Here is an 18363-nt window from a genome sequence, read left to right as displayed (position 1 = left end):
CCAATAATAGGAGCTGAAAGGATTTCTGTTTTGTTCACTGTTGAATAAATAATGCAAATTCCCCCAAGGACTGCAAGGTCTGACAAGTATCGTAAAAGACAAAGAAGTCTGCTGGATCTGTCAGCATCTAGCAGTGCCACACAACACTGTGTATTTCAAAGGAAGATAGTCACCATCGCTGGCTGCCAGAGAATTTAGGGCATGTTTTAATTTATTTTTTTTTAATTGACAATGGAAAGTGTTTTCAGCCAGCAATATATTTTTGGCCAGGCATTTAGAGGCAGTTCACCATTTGTTTGTTTTTTTTTGTTTTGTCTCAAGCGTCCATAGGACTGATTTCTAACACAATCACCAGAATACAAGTGAGTACCTTTCAAATTATTCCGTGTAAAATACAGGATATTATATCAAGACTGAGAAAGATAATTCTCATTTTCAGCTGCTTCCTTATTAGGTACACACACCAGTTTGAGCTGACTTTTTCCCCAGCTGAGGCTTGTATCAGTTTCTTAGAGCAGACCTTGCAAGATGCTACGGGGTTCTGACCGCACGCCAAAGCAGATGCAAGCATGTGCTTACATTGCATGGGACAGGCCCACTCCCAGACTAAAGTGGGCTAACTCAGATGCACCAGTTAAAAGTGCTTGATTGAATCAGCAATTGAATGCTCAGAACCTTCCCAAATTAAGTTTCCAGTGTCGGAAGGCTTTACCTGTGCTGGTATACAACCACTTTTTCATCACAGCTACCTGTGACACGATGAAAAGCTCATTAATTTCAGCTGTAGTAGCAAGCAATTCATCTGCTTTAGGGAACTGAAGTCATTTTTCATCTGGCAATGTTCTTAGCAGGAAGAAGATACCTAGAATATGAATACCAGCAAAACTCTTTCCTGCATAAAGTTTTTCAAAATTTCCCATGTTGTGTCACAATACCGTTAACTATTTTCACTTCTATAAATTACTGCATGACACGAATCTAGCATAACTGTGCTTGTTAGACAGGACTTTGTTCACACAAAATGAAAATTTAATCTACATCCAAATGTGCTATGCCTTAAAGTCACTGTGAATGACAGGGATATAACCTTGAGTATTTGTTTCTTCCTTAAGAGCTAAGCTTCACTGCATGAACAGAAATTTGGAAAGCTCGAGCTAAACTATTGAAGGCATATTCTCAAGCAGTAGACAGTAGTTTAACATAACCTGGATTCAACAACAGCACTCTGAAAGCAGCCAAGAAGTCCAAAAGCCATCACTGCAATGTGCCACAAGAAGATGGCAGGAGAGAGGAAGGGCATCTATAGCTTTTTTTTTTTTTTTATTTCAGATTCTGGATCTGGCAACATATTTATTTAAAAACACACCACATTCAACAACTTCAAATTAATGCCGGGAAGTGAAACAACAGTTTATGCTACACTGGAAGGCACGAAAATCCCACCGGTTCCTGCTTATCTGACTCATGTGAGAAATATTTCCTGGCAGCCCAACGGTGAGCCCCATGCAACACGAGGCTACCAGGAGGCAACCGAAGCAGGAAGGATGCCCGCCCCACGCAGCACCCTCCAGCAGCAGTTCTGTGCTCCTGGAAGTAGCTGCCTGAAAAAAGTTAAGCCTTCCTTTGCAACTCGTGGGGGTAGCAGTGCTGTGCTTGTAGCGGTTATCATCACAGCCTCTCTGTGTCAAGCACAACTCTGCTCTTGTAACACATCTAAGTTAAATACCGGATGATAAATACTGAGGTTAATTGCAAAGACAGCAGACTTCTGCATTTAGCATGTCACATAACAGAGCAAAAGGTCTGCCTCCTCTCAAAAGGAAACGTTTGGCACCATAATCTTACAATATTTACATGTGTTCTAACACGGGTTCAACCAATACAAGAAATAAAACCCTCGATGTGAACCACATCTAAAGTCGGATGAATAGGAATTTCTTGCTCTCTGAACGCAAGCAGAAGCATTAATCACTCTGTGTCACTCTTTCCCATTCTGAGCTTAAGGAAAAATGCAACGGAAGGAAAAATGAATGGTTACATCTATGGCAAAATACCTTGGTTATGATAATTACACCTCTATGATGATTAAGACTTGAAATTAACTAAAAAAAATGTTAAATATACCCTAAATAAATACAGAAACCCTAAGCTTTTTACTGTTCTCAGACACAAGCTTGTACTTTCAGCTAGATTTAAATCTACTTCTGAATACCCACCCAAATTTGAACAGAAATCAGACCCATGTTCAAGCTCCAACAAACATTATCTAACGGTGTTCTTCAAGCCTGATTTCTATTTAAGGATTTAATACTTGGACAGTACCTTTCAAACGAGGACTAAGAATTTTGCAATGGACAACTGCCTGATTCTGAACTGCTGCCTTGGCTTTCCCAGTTCAGGAAGCACAGACACCACACCCAAAATCTTGTTCAGACCTTTTTTCCCCTCACCACTTCTGCTTTTTCTCTTCTTCTTTCCAGATGAAGTTCAGTATTAAGTTTTAATCTTTTCTCCTAAACCAGATTCATAAAATATAAGAAGCCTTCATCCACCAAGTTACTTGGTTCCAAATGTAGAGCTACAGTTCCAAAATACACAGAAAACGTCAAAGGCAAATAGAAGAAGTTGTTTCTTACAGCATTTCACTGTTTCCTCTATCACTTAGAATCTTCCATTTCAAGTGTGTGTCTGTAAATATCATGCTTTTACCTAGATCCTGGAGTTATCACAAGTCACCCTACTATAAAAATAGAGCTTCTTAACACACTGATTGCAAAGTGGTGCTGCACACAAACTGCTCTCACTACACTAAGTTATTTTAAGGAATAAAACCAGCACCTTACTGTGAAAACTTACTTTGGCTTTAGGGTTTTTGTTTGTCTGCGGGCGGGTTTTTTGTTTTGTTGTAAAGGCTTCCATTAACAGCCTATGTAACAGTTGTCTTTGTAGCCCTGATCATGCTTCACTTTATTTACAAACAGAAGGATCGATTCCAAGCTACACGAGGAGCATGTGTACTGCATCCCCCGCTACTATCACAAGTGGGGAAGGAAAAAAAACTACACAGACCATTGCTGTGAATCAGGAAAGAAACCCCACGCTTCAGCTTTTTCAAGTTGGTGCTAGAGAGACAGTGCCTTATGGCTTTGCAAAAAACGTTACAAACCTTGAAAGTTGAACCCATTTTTAAAGCTTTTTAAGCAGATTTTAAGTCTTCCACACAGAGAAGACAAGCCATTTAGCTATATATGGAAAGCTATCAGCATAGCCTATCTCCTTAAAGAATGATAAACTTTTGTGTAAGATGGACTGTTCAGTGTGTGGGAGGGCAGAAGCATGCTGACATTAGCTTAGAAAAATTTGTGAACTCTTAACACTTCTGAATGCAAGCAATTTAAAAGCCTGCAAACTATCCCCCAGGCAGCCATCTCAAATAGTTAAGCACTAAAACGAAACTAAAATTAAATGTGAAACAAGCATAGGAGCTTCAGCTTTTACACTGATGGACTACACTGCATAATGCAGTTTGTCATTTGGGGCTTCTATTTGCTTATTTTAATACTAATATGTCCATTGTACTGAATTTTATAGGAACTACTTTTTATAAAAAAAATTATATTTGTATTAGTTAAGTCATTGGATTTTTTCCCTTTTCAATCCACTGTCCCCAAGCTGACCACACTGCTGAGAGTGGCCTGTGGCACGAGGTAACGAAACGACGTGGCCAGGAGAAATAACTCTCCCCCAGGCGCCCAGGGAGCTCACAGCCTGCCCCTGCACCCACGACTGCTGGAACCTCTGGAGCCGAGCGGGGCCGGCCGCCCTCCCTGCCCTGTCCTCTGAGCACCGGGCTCAGCCCTCCGCACTGAGGTCTCCTCTCCTCTCCTGGGCCAAGAACCCAGGGGAGATAGGAGGGACACAGCCTCCTTGACCTGTTTCTCCAGCAGCTCTCACCATTCCCCCTCCTACACACGCATATCTGCACCCGCCTCCAAATTACACATACATCCAAGAATCTCTGTAGGTTGGCAAAAAAAATCTATAGGAAATACAGCACTGAAAAGCACCGACGCTTTCCTCCACATTTTTGCATTTGTGAACAGAAGCTGAAAGCTGGAATAACTAACCCTCCATTTCTGTTTCGCATAAAAATCAAAACAAACAAAAAACACATCAAATCTTAAACATAAATGCAAAACCATAGTTGCTTTAATTGTTTTTGTTCCTAACTCTACAACACCCACTCTTTGCTAGTGACAGTCCGAGCATACAGGAAGACGTTGTTCATACCCTGAAGAGCTTTCCAATTAAATGAAAAGTTTCAATATGATGAATACATTCATTTAGATATGACTGGAGGGCTTTAAGTTATACAAAAAATTATAAATTATGAAGGTCTTATAGCACATTTGGTGCTCATACATGAGAGAGCTTCAGCCAAATTCTGCCTTACACTCCTCGGTTTGTCAAACTAGATAACAAGGATGCACAAACTCATGCACTATCCGCATTTGCCCTCAAAACATTTTTGTAATCCTAAACAAATGACTGTGAAACATTCTGCTCCTAATCAATCGATAATCCTGTGGAGAAAACAGACTAGGTTAAATATCCTCTTCCAAGCCTTTTATGTACCAGACCACCACTTGAAAACATTATGTGGAAGTAGCATTAACCTAAAATCCAACACATGAAGCTAATGAGTTGGGGGGATTATTGGGGGTGGGGGGCTAAATTTAATGAAATGTCAGAGGGGTCCAAAAAGAAGGCCTTCTTTTTTTTAAAGATACAAAAACTGCATTGAAGACTATATTCAGATAGCCCAGGTTCAGAATGGCACTGTACAAATTTTATTCTAGACCAATAAAAAGTAAAAGATGTTTTCTCATTCTCACATTGCAATGCAATATTTGAGACTGAAAATCTACAAATATACGACTCGTAAGAAAGTTTAGCCAGTTCATAGCAATGTATAGATACTCTTCAGAGCCATCTGACAAACATAACAGCTTTAAAATATTCGACAAAGCTAACTTTTTGTAGGCCCTTCCAATTAAAACCAACAGTGAAATAAGGTTGGCAATTTAAAAAGATTATATCAAAATTTTTAATTGCTCTTTAAAAATATAATTCTATCAGCATAATGCATGAAGAAGTCTGCATTATTTTATTTTTTCAAATCATGTTCGAGTGATGCTCTGCAAAAAAAAAAGCAGCAGAGGAAAAGAGTTATCTGATCAGCACGTTACACCCACAGGCTCAGAGTGTTTGTGGTTCATAAACATCTCTCTACAGTGAAGAAAATAAATTAAAAAAAAAAATAAATAAATGCTTGCTCTGACCACAACCCTGAAATCAGCTTTGGAAGATTCTTAATTGAAATCCTACCAAAGCAAGATAGGTAGTTCCTGGAAGGTCCCAGCTCTGGAAAAAAGTTGAATGCAGTTGATAATTTCTGTTCACGGGTAACCTACCTTATTAGTAACTTATAGATTATAATCAAAGCCCATACAAAGACTTTTAAACTTCTGGACTAATTCCTGGACTTAATTCATATAGTTCTTAACTCCACCAATACAGAATTGAGCAAATTTTCATACCTTTTCCATGAGAAGTTAATGGTAGCAAGAACTTTTACTGAAGAACAATGTTATTGTCATTCTGGCATAGGCAAGAAAAGCTACAGGAGCTATTTATGCAATTCACCACAACCTAAAAACACCTTCTCTCTCTCTCTTCTTTCACCACAAACTTAAAAAAATCTTCTCCAAAAGTGGTGCATCTAGCCCTACAGCTGTAGGAGCAAAGCAGACAAATCTCAAACCTTGTTCAAACAATTATTCTTTACCTAAAGACAAAGCAAACTGCTATTTCAAAGGGATTTTTAAGTAAAACTTGAAAAACTTCAGTCAGGACTAAAGCAGTCCTGGACACAAACCAAGACATCCAGTGGTTTAATTCCCTGGATTTACAGGCACGCTCACAGCGGAGCCTTTTCTAGCCTGGAATTCTTTCTGTTGCTTTTCTATGTGCTATAATCGAAGAAAATGAAGGTGTAGCAAACTGTACTCTTAACCACACAAACTGAAACCAGCTTGAGTCATCTTCTTCTTGGGAAGCCGTGGAAAAAAAATGCAGAAGACCTTATGTTCACAGAAGTTGTTGCACGTAGCCATTCTACTTCTTGCTACTACACTTGTGTTGCCTTTTGTGTTTGGCCTCTGCAACCCAGTTTTAATAAAATCGGTATACGGCGTACAGTTTATAGAATGAGCTGAATTATCAACATTTTCTTTGCATATTTAACCAAAATCTAAAGTTCAGATGTATGCATGCATATACATATGTTCACGTATAAATAGTGAAAATATACAGTAGTCGTGAAGATAACACTGGAATCATTACTTTGGGTACGTCCCCTGTTCGGAATTCAGAAACATCAATTCCCCAAAACAAAATAAAAAAATCAGTTTACTTTTTATGATGAAAGGGTGTGTACAGACAAGGAGGAAAAAGAAGCTGCAGACTGCTTTGGTTAGCCAATTTCTAGGCTCTAGTGTATCTTCTAGTGCCAGGTGCGGTCAAGCATTTTCAAGGGAGACAGGACAGTGACAGAAGTATGTGTCTTGCTGTATGTGCAGCTGTCGTACAATCTTGAACCAAGTCTTACATAAGGTTATGCACTCAGGAAGACCATAAGAGCACATTATTCCTGATATCTAGGAAGTACGATTCAGCCCAAAGAGCAAAGAACTTGTATCTTTTTACCCTAAAGAGCAATGCTAGTCTTTAAAATAACATGACAGTTTCTATAATACCTGTTTCCAAGTTGTCCTTTGGCTCTGTAAGTGAAAATCTAACACAGGCCAGCTGCTGATGTAAAAATGGGCAAACATTTTTGCTGTTTCTTTTGTTTGTTGTTCCCTAAGGAGTAGCATAGGGGAGAATTAACGATAACTTGCAACTGCCTGGGATGCAACGTCAAACCTTTTGCACAAGATGCTATCGACACTGCAAGCCAAATTTATGGCTGCAGCACTGGGCAGTTACAATAGTTCAGCACCATCTCCCAGTTGCTTATCAAACTATGGCGAACAGAAGTTAACTCATCCCAAATTTCTGTGAGAATCATGCTATAAATTTTCCAAAGAAAAACCTGCCACACTAATCAGTCACTCTGTTTCAACATACAACATGAATCAATGCTCGCAATTTTGACCAGGCTGCAGAGGACTGGAATTTTTGACATTGGCTACAATACAATGTTCCTGAAGTCTTTTCTCCCCCTCTTTGGAATAAATGCCTCAATTGTCTAATCAAATACAGCTGAAATGCAACTTACAAGGTAAAGCTGAGATGTGGTCTAACATCTAAAGTGTCGTTTACACTAAAATACAGTAGGCAACATTCTAAATCAGTAAGAGAACCATATTCTGTTTTGTGCTAGCAGTAAGCATTAAGCCCTTCTAATAAACAGAAGATTTTTAATCTAACTCAAAAGAACAAAGGTTATCAACAACAGCAAAAATGTTAAAATGCATGCTACAAGTTCAATGCAGTGCTCAAATACAAGAATATTTACCCAAGAAGCATCCCCTCTCTCTCTCCTGCCTCACAAATGAGAAAAGGTTACAAGTACACTATTTTACTCAGTCCAGCAATATTATTGTGTACTTCTGCAGTTTAAAAAAGAAAGAGCAAGAGAGAGCAGCCCAAAAGCATCATCCACTCAATCAACAACACAGTATTAAGAAATAAATACTCAAGTAAGCAAGCAACCCTTACATGACAGAAAATAGCTACCCAACGGAAAACAAAATTTGGATCCGACTATAACCAGTGCCATGCTAGCCAACTGAGCCTAGAGCTAATTGAGGAGTTACGTGCCACACACGGAGTGATAAATTTATATTAACCTACATGAAACCTCTCAAGTGCCTACATCAAATAGAAAACAATATTGTAAATCATCAGTGGAAAGATTTAAGATGAAATTTCATAATACAAATAAACCCTGCCACATTTCATGTACATATGATCCTTTATAGCTGGAAGAGCCCTAGGACACTGTCAGATCTGAAAAAAATAACATTCCTCAAGAGCTATGCTGTAATTAAGAAGTTACCTAAAAATTCTTTTCCAAAAACATGCTAATTTTAACTGGAAATTTTTTCATCATGTCACATTGATGCAGGCACACAGTACCCTAATAAAAACCATCACCTTATTAACAGTTATGCATTCAGCAGGGCTACCTCAATTTTTATTTGTTAGAACAGTTATACACTGGCAAAGGGAAATTAAAATTCAGGAGAATGCATGCTACAGCGAAGCCTGAACAGAAAAAGCCTCAAGATACACGGGTCACAGTAAGGTCTTCCTCTCTCCTGACTCGGCTTCTCCTGCTGCTCACTCACGCAGGGAGATCAGAATTTGGTGGCTGCGATATTTCCACGGCAACACCGATGACAGTGATGTCACAAATTCAACCCTGACATAGCTTCAGGATCAAGTACAAGGAGCAGATGGGATGCGAGGGAGAAAGCCCCTATTTAAACACAAATCTCTTTCATAAGAAAGAAAGGCATGAGCAAAGAAACAGGTGAATGGATCACATTTTCAAGTATGATATATTCAAAAGATTATCCTAGCATGAAAATCTATTTAAAGGCAAGACCTACAATACAGGCTAACTGTCAAATTTGTTAGGCCTTATAATAAACCAACCTTGAAAGCTCCCTGTTTAGCATGACAAGCCTCGTGCTCTGTTTCTAAAGTGGCGGTGAAGACATTACATTTTTATCCCTCGTGAATTTCCCTTAAATAACTTTAACATTCAGATATGTTAATTTGATATATTATTGTAGTCGTAGCACCACATGTAAATATAACGTCAGACCCTCGCTGGAAAGAGTTTGTTATCTGAATTAGGTATAATATGAAAGAAATTAAAACAAATCCCAGGTGGCTCACCAAGTGCAGCAAGATGGTAACCAGAACAGTCAGCCAGCACAGCTTGACTGGCAAGAGGAAACTGAGCGTTTGTCCTTACCTGGGGACTGCAACAGGAATCGATACAACCACCAGGCCTGCTGCAACACCTACAAGCCCCTCACTGGTCACACCACACAGACTCGAACCCTGTTTGCATGCCTCCTCCATGCCTTCGGCCTCCCCACTCCTTATCCACGAGGTCACCTCTCGGGTGAGCAGCAGCTGAGCCCGTGCGGGGCAGAGGGGGCAGCGCTGAGAAGTGGGACAGAAGAGGGTGCACCCGCAGCGCAGCCTCCACGTCAACTGTTCACGGCTGCACACAGGTTTCCTAAAGCTGCTGTTCTCCACAGAAGGCAACTGGTGAACAGCATGCTGTGCCCATCTAGGGAGGCACGGGAAGGGACCAAAACCAGAATTCAGGCCTAGGTGGTCAGTCAGGAGCCCCAGGTAACAAAAAGCGGCTTCTTACGATGGTCAAGATAGAATAAAGCGAAACAAAAGGCACAGGTCAAAAGGCAGATAAAAGGAACTAGGCGGCTACAGGTCCACATTCTGATCACGGAAGGAAAAACATGTTTTTCCAGATTTCAAGACGAAGACCTGGCAGGATTATCAACAGTCTAGCTCTCAGGAGGGAAAGGACAAGAGAAGTTGAACAAGACCTGCTGCCTGATGCCGAGCCTGAGTTGAGATGCGAATGGGTCTCCAAGAAAGGATGTCAGATGGAGGCAGAGACTAAAGCTGCAATACAAGGAGCAATCTATCAGAAGTAGAGTAGCTAAGCAGGATTCGCAATTGTCATCTATGAAATTAGCAAGGTAAAAACTGCAAGAGTGAGCAAACAGAAGACAAGTGTACCACGATACAAAATAAAACACAGCAATGACCAGAGTGAGGAAAGCCAGTCTGATTCCCTAAACTACGACCGTACTGACAGCAAATCAAAAAGGCTGACAGTAAGTGAAGGATGCTTGCTGGTCACAAATATATATATATATATATATAAAATAAAATAACCGAGGACTGCAACAGGACCAAGATGTCCTTCTACAGCTAACTAAGCACAGCATTATAAGGAAGAAAAAAAAAGAAAAAAGAGCAGAGGAACTTGAGGTATCAATAACGGATAGCACACAGTAGAGCAGGTACAGAAAAGCCTGTTGTGACTGTCAGTGAAAGACCTAAATAGCTATGATTGTTTAGCTTCAACAAAAACTTGCTTTGTAGACATACTAGGCAGGTACCGTTTACACCACGAATGAAAATGTTGGCTAAAGAAAAAAAAATGAAATAGTCAGGGTTTATATACTTCTATAAGCTCTTCCGTAGGCTTCTAACTTACTAGAATAGTAAACTCAAGAAACAGCAGCCATTAGCACAGCAGGATAAGAAATATGCTCAATTTTAAAGTGTAATTTATTGTACTTACAGTTGTGATTAAGACACAACTGTCACAGGCTAACATGGCTACATGACCCCAACAAGTCTTCTTCTCTCCCGGTGTTTCTAGAAGGCCAGTAACCTTGGATGATAACATGACCTGAGTTCCCCTAATGGAAATTATAGAGGTTACTTTAATTTTAGCACTGGAAATCCCATCATCTTTTTACACCCAAGATGAAAAAAACCTCTCTCAGGTAACTCTTGTGGTACTAGATCTCTTTACCACATGCTTGTAGAGCTGTGAAACCAACGGCTAATACAAGTGCAAGTCAGAACTCATCGCTGTTTGTTTCATGTACCACACCAAAGCATCTGCCAAACACAAGCTAGAAAAAAATTTATTTTTGCTGTTTGGAAAATAACTTTCTTCCTCACTGTGACACTAATTGAAATGAATAGTCCACTGATAGGCAGAAGTCAATTGCGCTGCTAAAAGAAATCTTATACCAAAATCAACGTCTTCTTAAGAACTGTGGAAGCTACGCTTCAAGTCCAAGCTTTGCAAGTTTCTCAGAGCAAAAGTATTTTTACAACAACCAAAAGGAAAATATAACAATAAAAAAAAGCATGACAACTATGAATTAACACATTAATAGATTTTAAAAGGCAATACAGTTACCACAGTCATTTTCTAATACAATCCCGATCTGAAAGCAGTTCATAACATTAGACCAAACTAGAGCAGGATACAAACAAGTTTTTTTTCCATCTCTTCTTTCTATAAATACCGATAGGCACAGTACGTTACCTTCATTTTCAGATGCTTGACATTTTACCTTCAGTACCAAATCAAAGGTACGTTCTGGATTTTCCCTAGGAGAAACAAACACAGTTGATTAATCATACAGATGTTTCCGATAGCGTAAATCATTTTCTACAGTGTTACACCTTTTCTGTTCTGTTTGTACAGAATAAATTAAAATAAATTAAAATTTCATTAAAATAAAATTAGAAATCAGATTGGTTCCTCCACGGAACTAAGAAGTCACATTTTCCTGTACAGCATTAAAAAAAGAATGAAGAAGATAAATAAATCACATAATTTAGGTTGTTTGATACTGTCATTGCCTTATGCATCAAAATAGCTTTTCGTCAGCTCCACCACGCTTAACACTTGAAAAAAAAAAAGTACTACTAAAATCCTTATCAAATGATCAATTTGAAACACACTAAAGGGAATCCCAGGTAGCCTTTTGTTTCTACTTAATAGAAATGGTTCATCATCGAACTTCCATTTTAATGCCACACTTTTGCCACTATCCTTTGGATGCGTCTGATCACCACCATAAGGCCGAGAATCACTGAGCTTCCTCTTTCACAAGATATCGATCGCCAGCGTCAATGTTACAGGCTGAATCTCAGGCACAATTCCACGAGCGAGAAAACACCACGGCAGTGCCTGGGGACGGACACATCCCCGACCCAGCCAGCCAGAGGGTGTGGGGAGATGGGGCCTTTTGGTAAATGCACACCTGATGGTAATGAATGGCACATGCTAAAGCAGGTAGCGCTCATCCTAATCCAAAACTACGTTGTTATTAAAATAGTTCAAGTTGCCATTGCTATACCATCCAGCTCTCTCTGGCTACCAAGCTCGCTGCTATTTATATTAAAAACAAGTGGTATAACCGCACCCATATCAATTATCTATTTAACCACATAAAAGGCTCGCACTTGAACTCCTTTCTTCGGGTAATGCTCCTACTGGAGTTTTAGGTAGATTAAAAAAAACCCGGACTTGGTTCCAAGTTTCTAGAACGCTTCAAACAAAGGGTGCAGCAAGTTAATGCTCTGTCGTTTCTTTAAAGGCAGCTTTGAATGAAATCCAAAGGCTGAGCTGGGGAAAATTTCAGCTGTCACAAATTAATTGATTCAGTTCGTGCTTTCACTGACCTCAGCACCATCATCACCTGACATATGCAATTACAGTCTAATTCAGGTTACCGAGACATAACCCTCCCATATCACAATCTTCCCTTGCATTATAATTTCAAGTATTTAGCTGGAAAAACGCAGGATCTACAGATCCTGCGTGTAGGCAATCCAACCCTGCTCAGAGTTACAACCCCTCAGTCCAGGGGGCTGGAGGTTACGCTGGGGTTCAGGTCAGCGCCTTGTTCCTCCAGCTGGGAGCAGGTTCAGAGTGAAACTGGAGAGGCTTGGCTTCACTTGGCTATCTACAAAAGCGGACCGTCCGTGTCCTTCCTTTAAATGAAGTGCCATTTCCCCGTGACCTTGCCCAAGCTGAGGTCATTTTGCCCCTCCACGTGTCCCTGGGTTGTTTTAAGGTGAATCAGTTACCGTGCGGCAAACACTGAACCAGGGCTTCCCGCTCCAGTCCTACCGGGTACGCTGGTGGGGGAAGCTCTCGGCTCCAGCCTTTCACCACACCACCCTAAATCTGCCCTTCCAGAAAACCCTTTCCAAGTTCGCTCCTCACACCCACAACACCTATAAGCGTCAGTGTCACCCGAGGGCTGTCGGCTGCCTCCCCTCCCGGTGGCTGCTCAGCAGCAGCCCTCTCCCTGCCCACCCAGCGGGGCGGCGATTTTTGCCGGTTCCTGCAGCCCTGCGGAGCGGGGCCTTGCAGCCGGTCCCCCCCTTGCTGCACCTGCCACGGCGGCGGCACAGAAAGGCGGCGGAGCGGCCCCGCAGCCCGGCCCCCCGACCCCGCCACCATTTTACGATCGAGCCCAGGGGCGCGCCCCCCCCCCCCCAGCCCCGGGGGCCGCTTCCTCCCGCTGACCCCCGGGGCTGGCAGGCGGCGAGGGGTGGCCGCGGGGCTCCCCCCGCCACCTCCTTCTCCTCCTCCTGCCGCCGGTCGCCCCTGTGCCCGGCCCCGCCGCCCGGCTGTCACTCAGCGGCCGGTGGGCGCCCCGCCGCCTCCCTCCCCTCCTCTCCTCCCCCGCCGCGCCGGGCGGGCCCGGCAGGCCCCGAGGCCTCGGCGGCGCCCCCCACTCACTTGAACCTGCTGTCCATGGTCTCATCGCGGGCCCCGGCCGGCACGGAGGGAGGCGGGGAGGGACGGACGAGAGGGCAGCGCCGGCCCCGCTCCCCCCTTCGGCCCCGGGGGCGGCTGCTCAGCGCGGCGGCGGGCGGCGGCCCATGGCTGCTCCGCTCCCCCGGCTCGGGCCGCGACTGCGGCGGGGCGGCGGCGCCGCCTCCTCCCCCCGGCTCTCAGTTCCTGTTGCGGCGGCTCCGGCACCTTCTGGCAACCAGGAAGGCCCCGCCGCGGCCCGGGCACGGCGGCACCTGAGCCTCAGGGCCCGGGGCTGCTCCGCCGCCGGGCCCCGGGGCAGCCGGGGGGCCGCCCAGCCGGCCCCGGGCCGCCGCTGCCCGCTGCTCTGTCGGCGACAGGAGTGTCGCGACCGGCTGACAGCATCGCCCCGGGCCGGCTGGGGAGGCCGGAGAGCGTGTCTCGCTCGCGGCCCCTTTTAATACGAGGTGGAAAAGTGAAGTATTTTCACCCTAAAGGTCATAGACTTTGGCTTGACCCGCGGTAACTTGGCCTTGCTTTCTGCGGAGTTCGCAGCGAACTCCCCGCTGCACGGCCTCTGCAGCAGCTCGGGGAGGTGCCGGAGTAAACGCACAGTCGTGTAAACACACCTAAAAAAGCTTTACGCCCTTGAGTATTTCCAGTCGGTTTGGAAAGGAAGAAGAAATAACACTATCCTTGAAAGTCTTCCAAGTCTCGCTCATCTGAGAGGCGCTGAGCAGCCCAACGCCCACCTACGCCGAGCTCCCTTCAGCAGGAACATAGCATGGGTGCAAGGGAAAGCGCATACATACATACATACATACATACAACTGCTTCTGCAACACCAGGCCAAAGAGAAAGCTTCGCTTGTTTCACCCCCAGAAATCAATCATAATATCAACAGTTAAAAAGAAGGAAAAGATTCAGGCCAATTATATATTAAACACATAAAACAGCATTAATGCATTACGGAGACTGAAAGAATCAAATATTCAAAAGCCAGGAAATTACAAATACTAGCTTTTCCAAAGCAATATCGTTTTGGCTTCATTACACATCCTACACACCTCACAGGATATAGATTAAATAATAATAAAACGTACAGAATGTGCAGCGAAACCAACTGAATGTTGCAGCAGAAACGTTAGCTTTGGGAGTTTCCTGATTTTCAAGTACTTACTTTCCCAGCCTTCATTTTACAAGAAGTCTTGGCTGTGTTTAGCAGACAGCATTTGCAGCTCCCCCTGAAGTAAATGAAATTGTCTGGGACTTTGCATCCGTAACACATAACCATGCACTTCATATAGCTCGGGTTTTTGCTTTTAGAGAAATCATGAAATCTGGATCGTACACCACGGGAGGCCCTGGAAGCAGGCAGCCTTAACACACCACTGCTAAATTTAACTTCTCTGATAAGATCAACCTGGACTAAAGGGCAGGGAAAGAGTGGGTGCGGTGCTTGTCCGTGCTCCACACCCAGAGATGGGAACAGCAAAGCAGGGACCCTACTGCAGATAGCCCAAGCCACTGGGCTGCGATGCCAGAGGCAGAGCGGCCGCATCCTGTACGCAGGGGAAGTTGCAGAAATAAAAGGGCTGCAGCAGCAGCAGCAGCGAGTCAAGCTGGGTGCAGCACACTGAGAGTGCACGTGGGGAGGGAGATGAATCGCGCCTGTACGCCTCTCTCTGCCTCCCTTCCGCCCTCCGTCTCTCTCCCCATATGCACTATAAAACACACAGATTTCGAAACTCATTGCTGCAAAAAATGGCCAACAATCTCGCTAGATTGAATTTGGATTGGGTGATTGCCTAAACAGTGAGACACTTCATGGAAAAAACTCGATTTTGAAGCGTACCAGAAGGAGGACAAAAAGCTGTGTTTCAGGATTTCAGTAAACCAGTATTTTGGATTATATTAAATATTTTGTAAGGCTGCTGTGAGTTTCTTTCACTCTTCTAAACTGCTGGTGCTCGCCACTTTTCCAGACAGAAGAGCTGTCTGACAGCCTGTCAGGTACATCTGCTGTGCAGCCCTGGCCTGGCTCTAGGACCCGTGCCTTTCTGGGCAGATATGACCATCAGGTCCCTCAGAATTTATTTTACTATAATTGGAGGAAAAAAAAAAAACCAAACAGGCAGGGTTTCTTTCCCAGAGTACCTACATGCCTTGTCACTAAGAGTAAAATGACCGGATCTTCTGAAGGTGATAGATACACCGCCTCACGCCTTGCCTGCCTGCAGGAGGAGTAGAGAAAGTTCACGTGCAAAACAGAGGGCACACGAGATAAAACCCTGACAAGATGAGCCTCACATCTCTCAGAGCCATTATTCCAGTCTCTGTGAAAACTTAAGGAGACCTTTATGCCTAGGTTACACTTAGTTCATATTTTCAAGACTGCCTTATAACCACAGCAGCTGGAGAGTTACTTTATTACTATTTTTTAATGAAAAACAATGCTTTAGGAAAGGTGCTGGTGTTCAAAACCACCTCCTCCTGCCTTGTTTTAACCCTGGGAAAGGGTTAAGGCAGAAGGAGAAACTGAAAGAAAATTCTAATAGCTACACAAAGAATGGATTACTTCAGCGTACTCTGAATCTGCGAACATCTAGTTTACTTTTCATTAATTTTTCTTTTTCCTTTCCAAATTAGAACCAAAAAACAAGTGGTATTTGGACTTTTCAGAGTTGGCTGTTCTATCAGGTAATCCAGAAGACAAAGCATTTTTATTTATGCTTTATATAACTTTAAAATGGCTGAAGTCTGCCTAAGTTCTCCTTAAAAGGTTAGCGTAGGGACTAAAATAAGAGGATTTGCTGGAGGCGGGGGGACAGTGGAGAAGAACACATTTCATAGATATGAGCAATTAAAAACTTTGTAATTTAAAGATGAAGATTCCTACTCAATCTTAATTGCAGTTGGCCAGCAGTAAATACTCATTACTCATCTTTGTATCGCTGTAAAAAGGTGAAGGAGGCCTAAAGCTCCTAGAGGTATATATACCCACTGTTCGGCCCTTCTGTGCTGTCAGTAAAAGAGAGCTTGCTGCAATTCGAACGGGACCTGCAAGTCTTTCTGCAAGTTTTCTCCCTGACTGATTAACACATCGCAATAAGTACGAGCTTGCATGAAAGACACACAAAAGCTTACTTCACCCGAATCAGATAAGGAGAGGACGGAAACAGCGACAGGGCAGCTCTAACTCAAGGATCAACGTACCAAAATGTGTAGGACACATTTGAGTTTATAACCAAATTCAGCATGGAAACAACAGGAGACGTAGTTGAAAAACACCAAACAAAATTCAAAAACAAGCATCCACATCCTTTCTAATATGGAGCAATCTGCCATTCTCTGCCAAATCAAAACCATGTGGCTTTGGGTCTATAAAAGTTATGCAGAGTGCAGTTCAAATCTCAAAAAGGGATATGAGAAACAGACAAGGAATGGCCACACATCGTGTCACTTGGGAACAGTGGAGCAAGCAAGAAAAGTTACGTGAGAATCCAATCACTTTTTTAAAGCTGAAACCATTACATACACACAGTTGGTGATTTTCTTTTGGCAGGGAGTAGGTAGAGGGGACAGAGAGAAGGGAAGAGCACAGCCTGTGGAAACAACAAGCTCTCTGTTAAGCATTTAGCATGGGGTGAATTTGAATCCTCCCCATGTGAACTGCAAGCAAGTATGCTTCATGTGAGGAACCCGCAGGGACTGCAAGATTTACCCTACAAACAGAGGCAATCCTAGGAAATTATGGAGGTTTTAGGAATCACTGACTGACTCCGCCTCTGTACAGGTAAAATCTTGCACTCCAACTGACTCCATCAAAGTTGTTTGTTTTGTTTTGTTTTGTTTTCTGCTCAGTTCTGAATTAGAAGAGAGCTCTTGTCACCCCTGTAAGCCAGAGCACAGCCATAACAAATTAAGGGATCTTAAGTATTACAGAAACCTTCCTTGGTCAGGTATATTTCATTCAATAGTAAAACATACTACAAATTTAAAAAAAAAAAAAAATCTTCCTCTTAAATGCTACTGAAACCAATAAGGAGATTTCCTGCAGAACGCTGTTAGCAGAGCTTGCGGAAAAAAGATGTTCCCTCCTGGGAATATAAACAGGTTTGTCAAAAATGGCAAGATAGGAAGAGATGCAATTTCCTATTGTATGGTTATAACAAAACATTTCCTGGAACACATTTGTATGATCAGAAATATATACCTTGTACCAAGAATTACTTCTTTTGCCACAAACTCTGCCAATACGGGGATTGCTTTTAGTCCTTATTCCTTCAAGTGACTTCAAGTTGTTTTATGCTATCTCAGCTGCTACCAGTGCATCTCCTAACAATGTAATCACCTAATCACACCTCTCAGACTTAGAAAACATTTCTTAGAGCAAAATACTGACCTCACAGAGAATTTGCTGTTCATTTTAATGGGATCGGAGACGATTTTCTTACCCCCTTGTTTGTTATGCATACTCATCACAAATTGTAAATGCAGAAACAATGTAATCTCCCTACACAAAATCCTCCAAATCTGCAAATTCACAAACATCAATTTACTGATTAAACTTCTCAGCCATAATACTAACATGAGACAATATTTAAGAGAAAATACTTAAGAAACACAAGATACCTGCACCAAGTCATTTCATAATTCAGCTTCTTTAGACAGTCATTGACTCAAAGTAGACCTCTTTCAAGAAGCCTGTGAAGATTAACTAAATGTATATAGTAAATAAGCCTACAATGATTCTTTGTATTTTTTGACTATTTGCACAATTCATCCAACCATATTTTTCGTCTTTTAACATTTTTTTTTGTAAACAAACAAAAAAGTAAGAAGCTTAAGTTTTCTTGCATAAGAACAGTTTCTGAATTGAGAAAAACGCAAAGTAAATGTGATACCTTGAAAAGGTAGAGATGTGACTGAGTAGGACTTCTGCGTGA

The 18363-nt window shown here is 42.5% G+C and overlaps 1 protein-coding gene and 1 long non-coding RNA gene across 3 annotated transcripts in view; one reads left to right on the top strand and one right to left on the bottom strand.

The window, feature by feature from the left end:
• Positions 1-13771, bottom strand: part of DENND1B (DENN domain containing 1B) — a 158416-nt gene extending 144645 nt beyond the window's left edge. The window contains exons 1-2 of one of the 2 annotated variants that reach the window (XM_048067142.2): positions 13400-13771; positions 11186-11250 (exon numbers count right to left, since the gene is read on the bottom strand). In XM_048067142.2, the coding sequence (XP_047923099.1) occupies positions 11186-11250; positions 13400-13416 (82 nt within the window). In that variant the 5' untranslated portion in view covers positions 13417-13771. The remainder of the gene's footprint in view (positions 1-11185; positions 11251-13399) is intronic. The other variant, XM_048067143.2, reaches the window with a different exon arrangement.
• LOC106041954 (uncharacterized) lies at positions 8309-9995 on the top strand. Its single transcript, XR_001210834.3, has 2 exons — positions 8309-8602; positions 9579-9995. It is a non-coding gene; the product is annotated as an uncharacterized lncRNA (long non-coding RNA).
• Positions 13772-18363: the final 4592 nt, after the last annotated feature.

Source organism: Anser cygnoides, chromosome 8 (assembly GCF_040182565.1).
Source record: "Anser cygnoides isolate HZ-2024a breed goose chromosome 8, Taihu_goose_T2T_genome, whole genome shotgun sequence".
In the NCBI taxonomy this organism is placed as follows: Eukaryota; Metazoa; Chordata; class Aves; order Anseriformes; family Anatidae; genus Anser; species Anser cygnoides.
The sequence above is the reverse complement of the archived record's forward strand: the minus strand, read 5'-3'. Positions and strand labels throughout refer to the sequence as shown.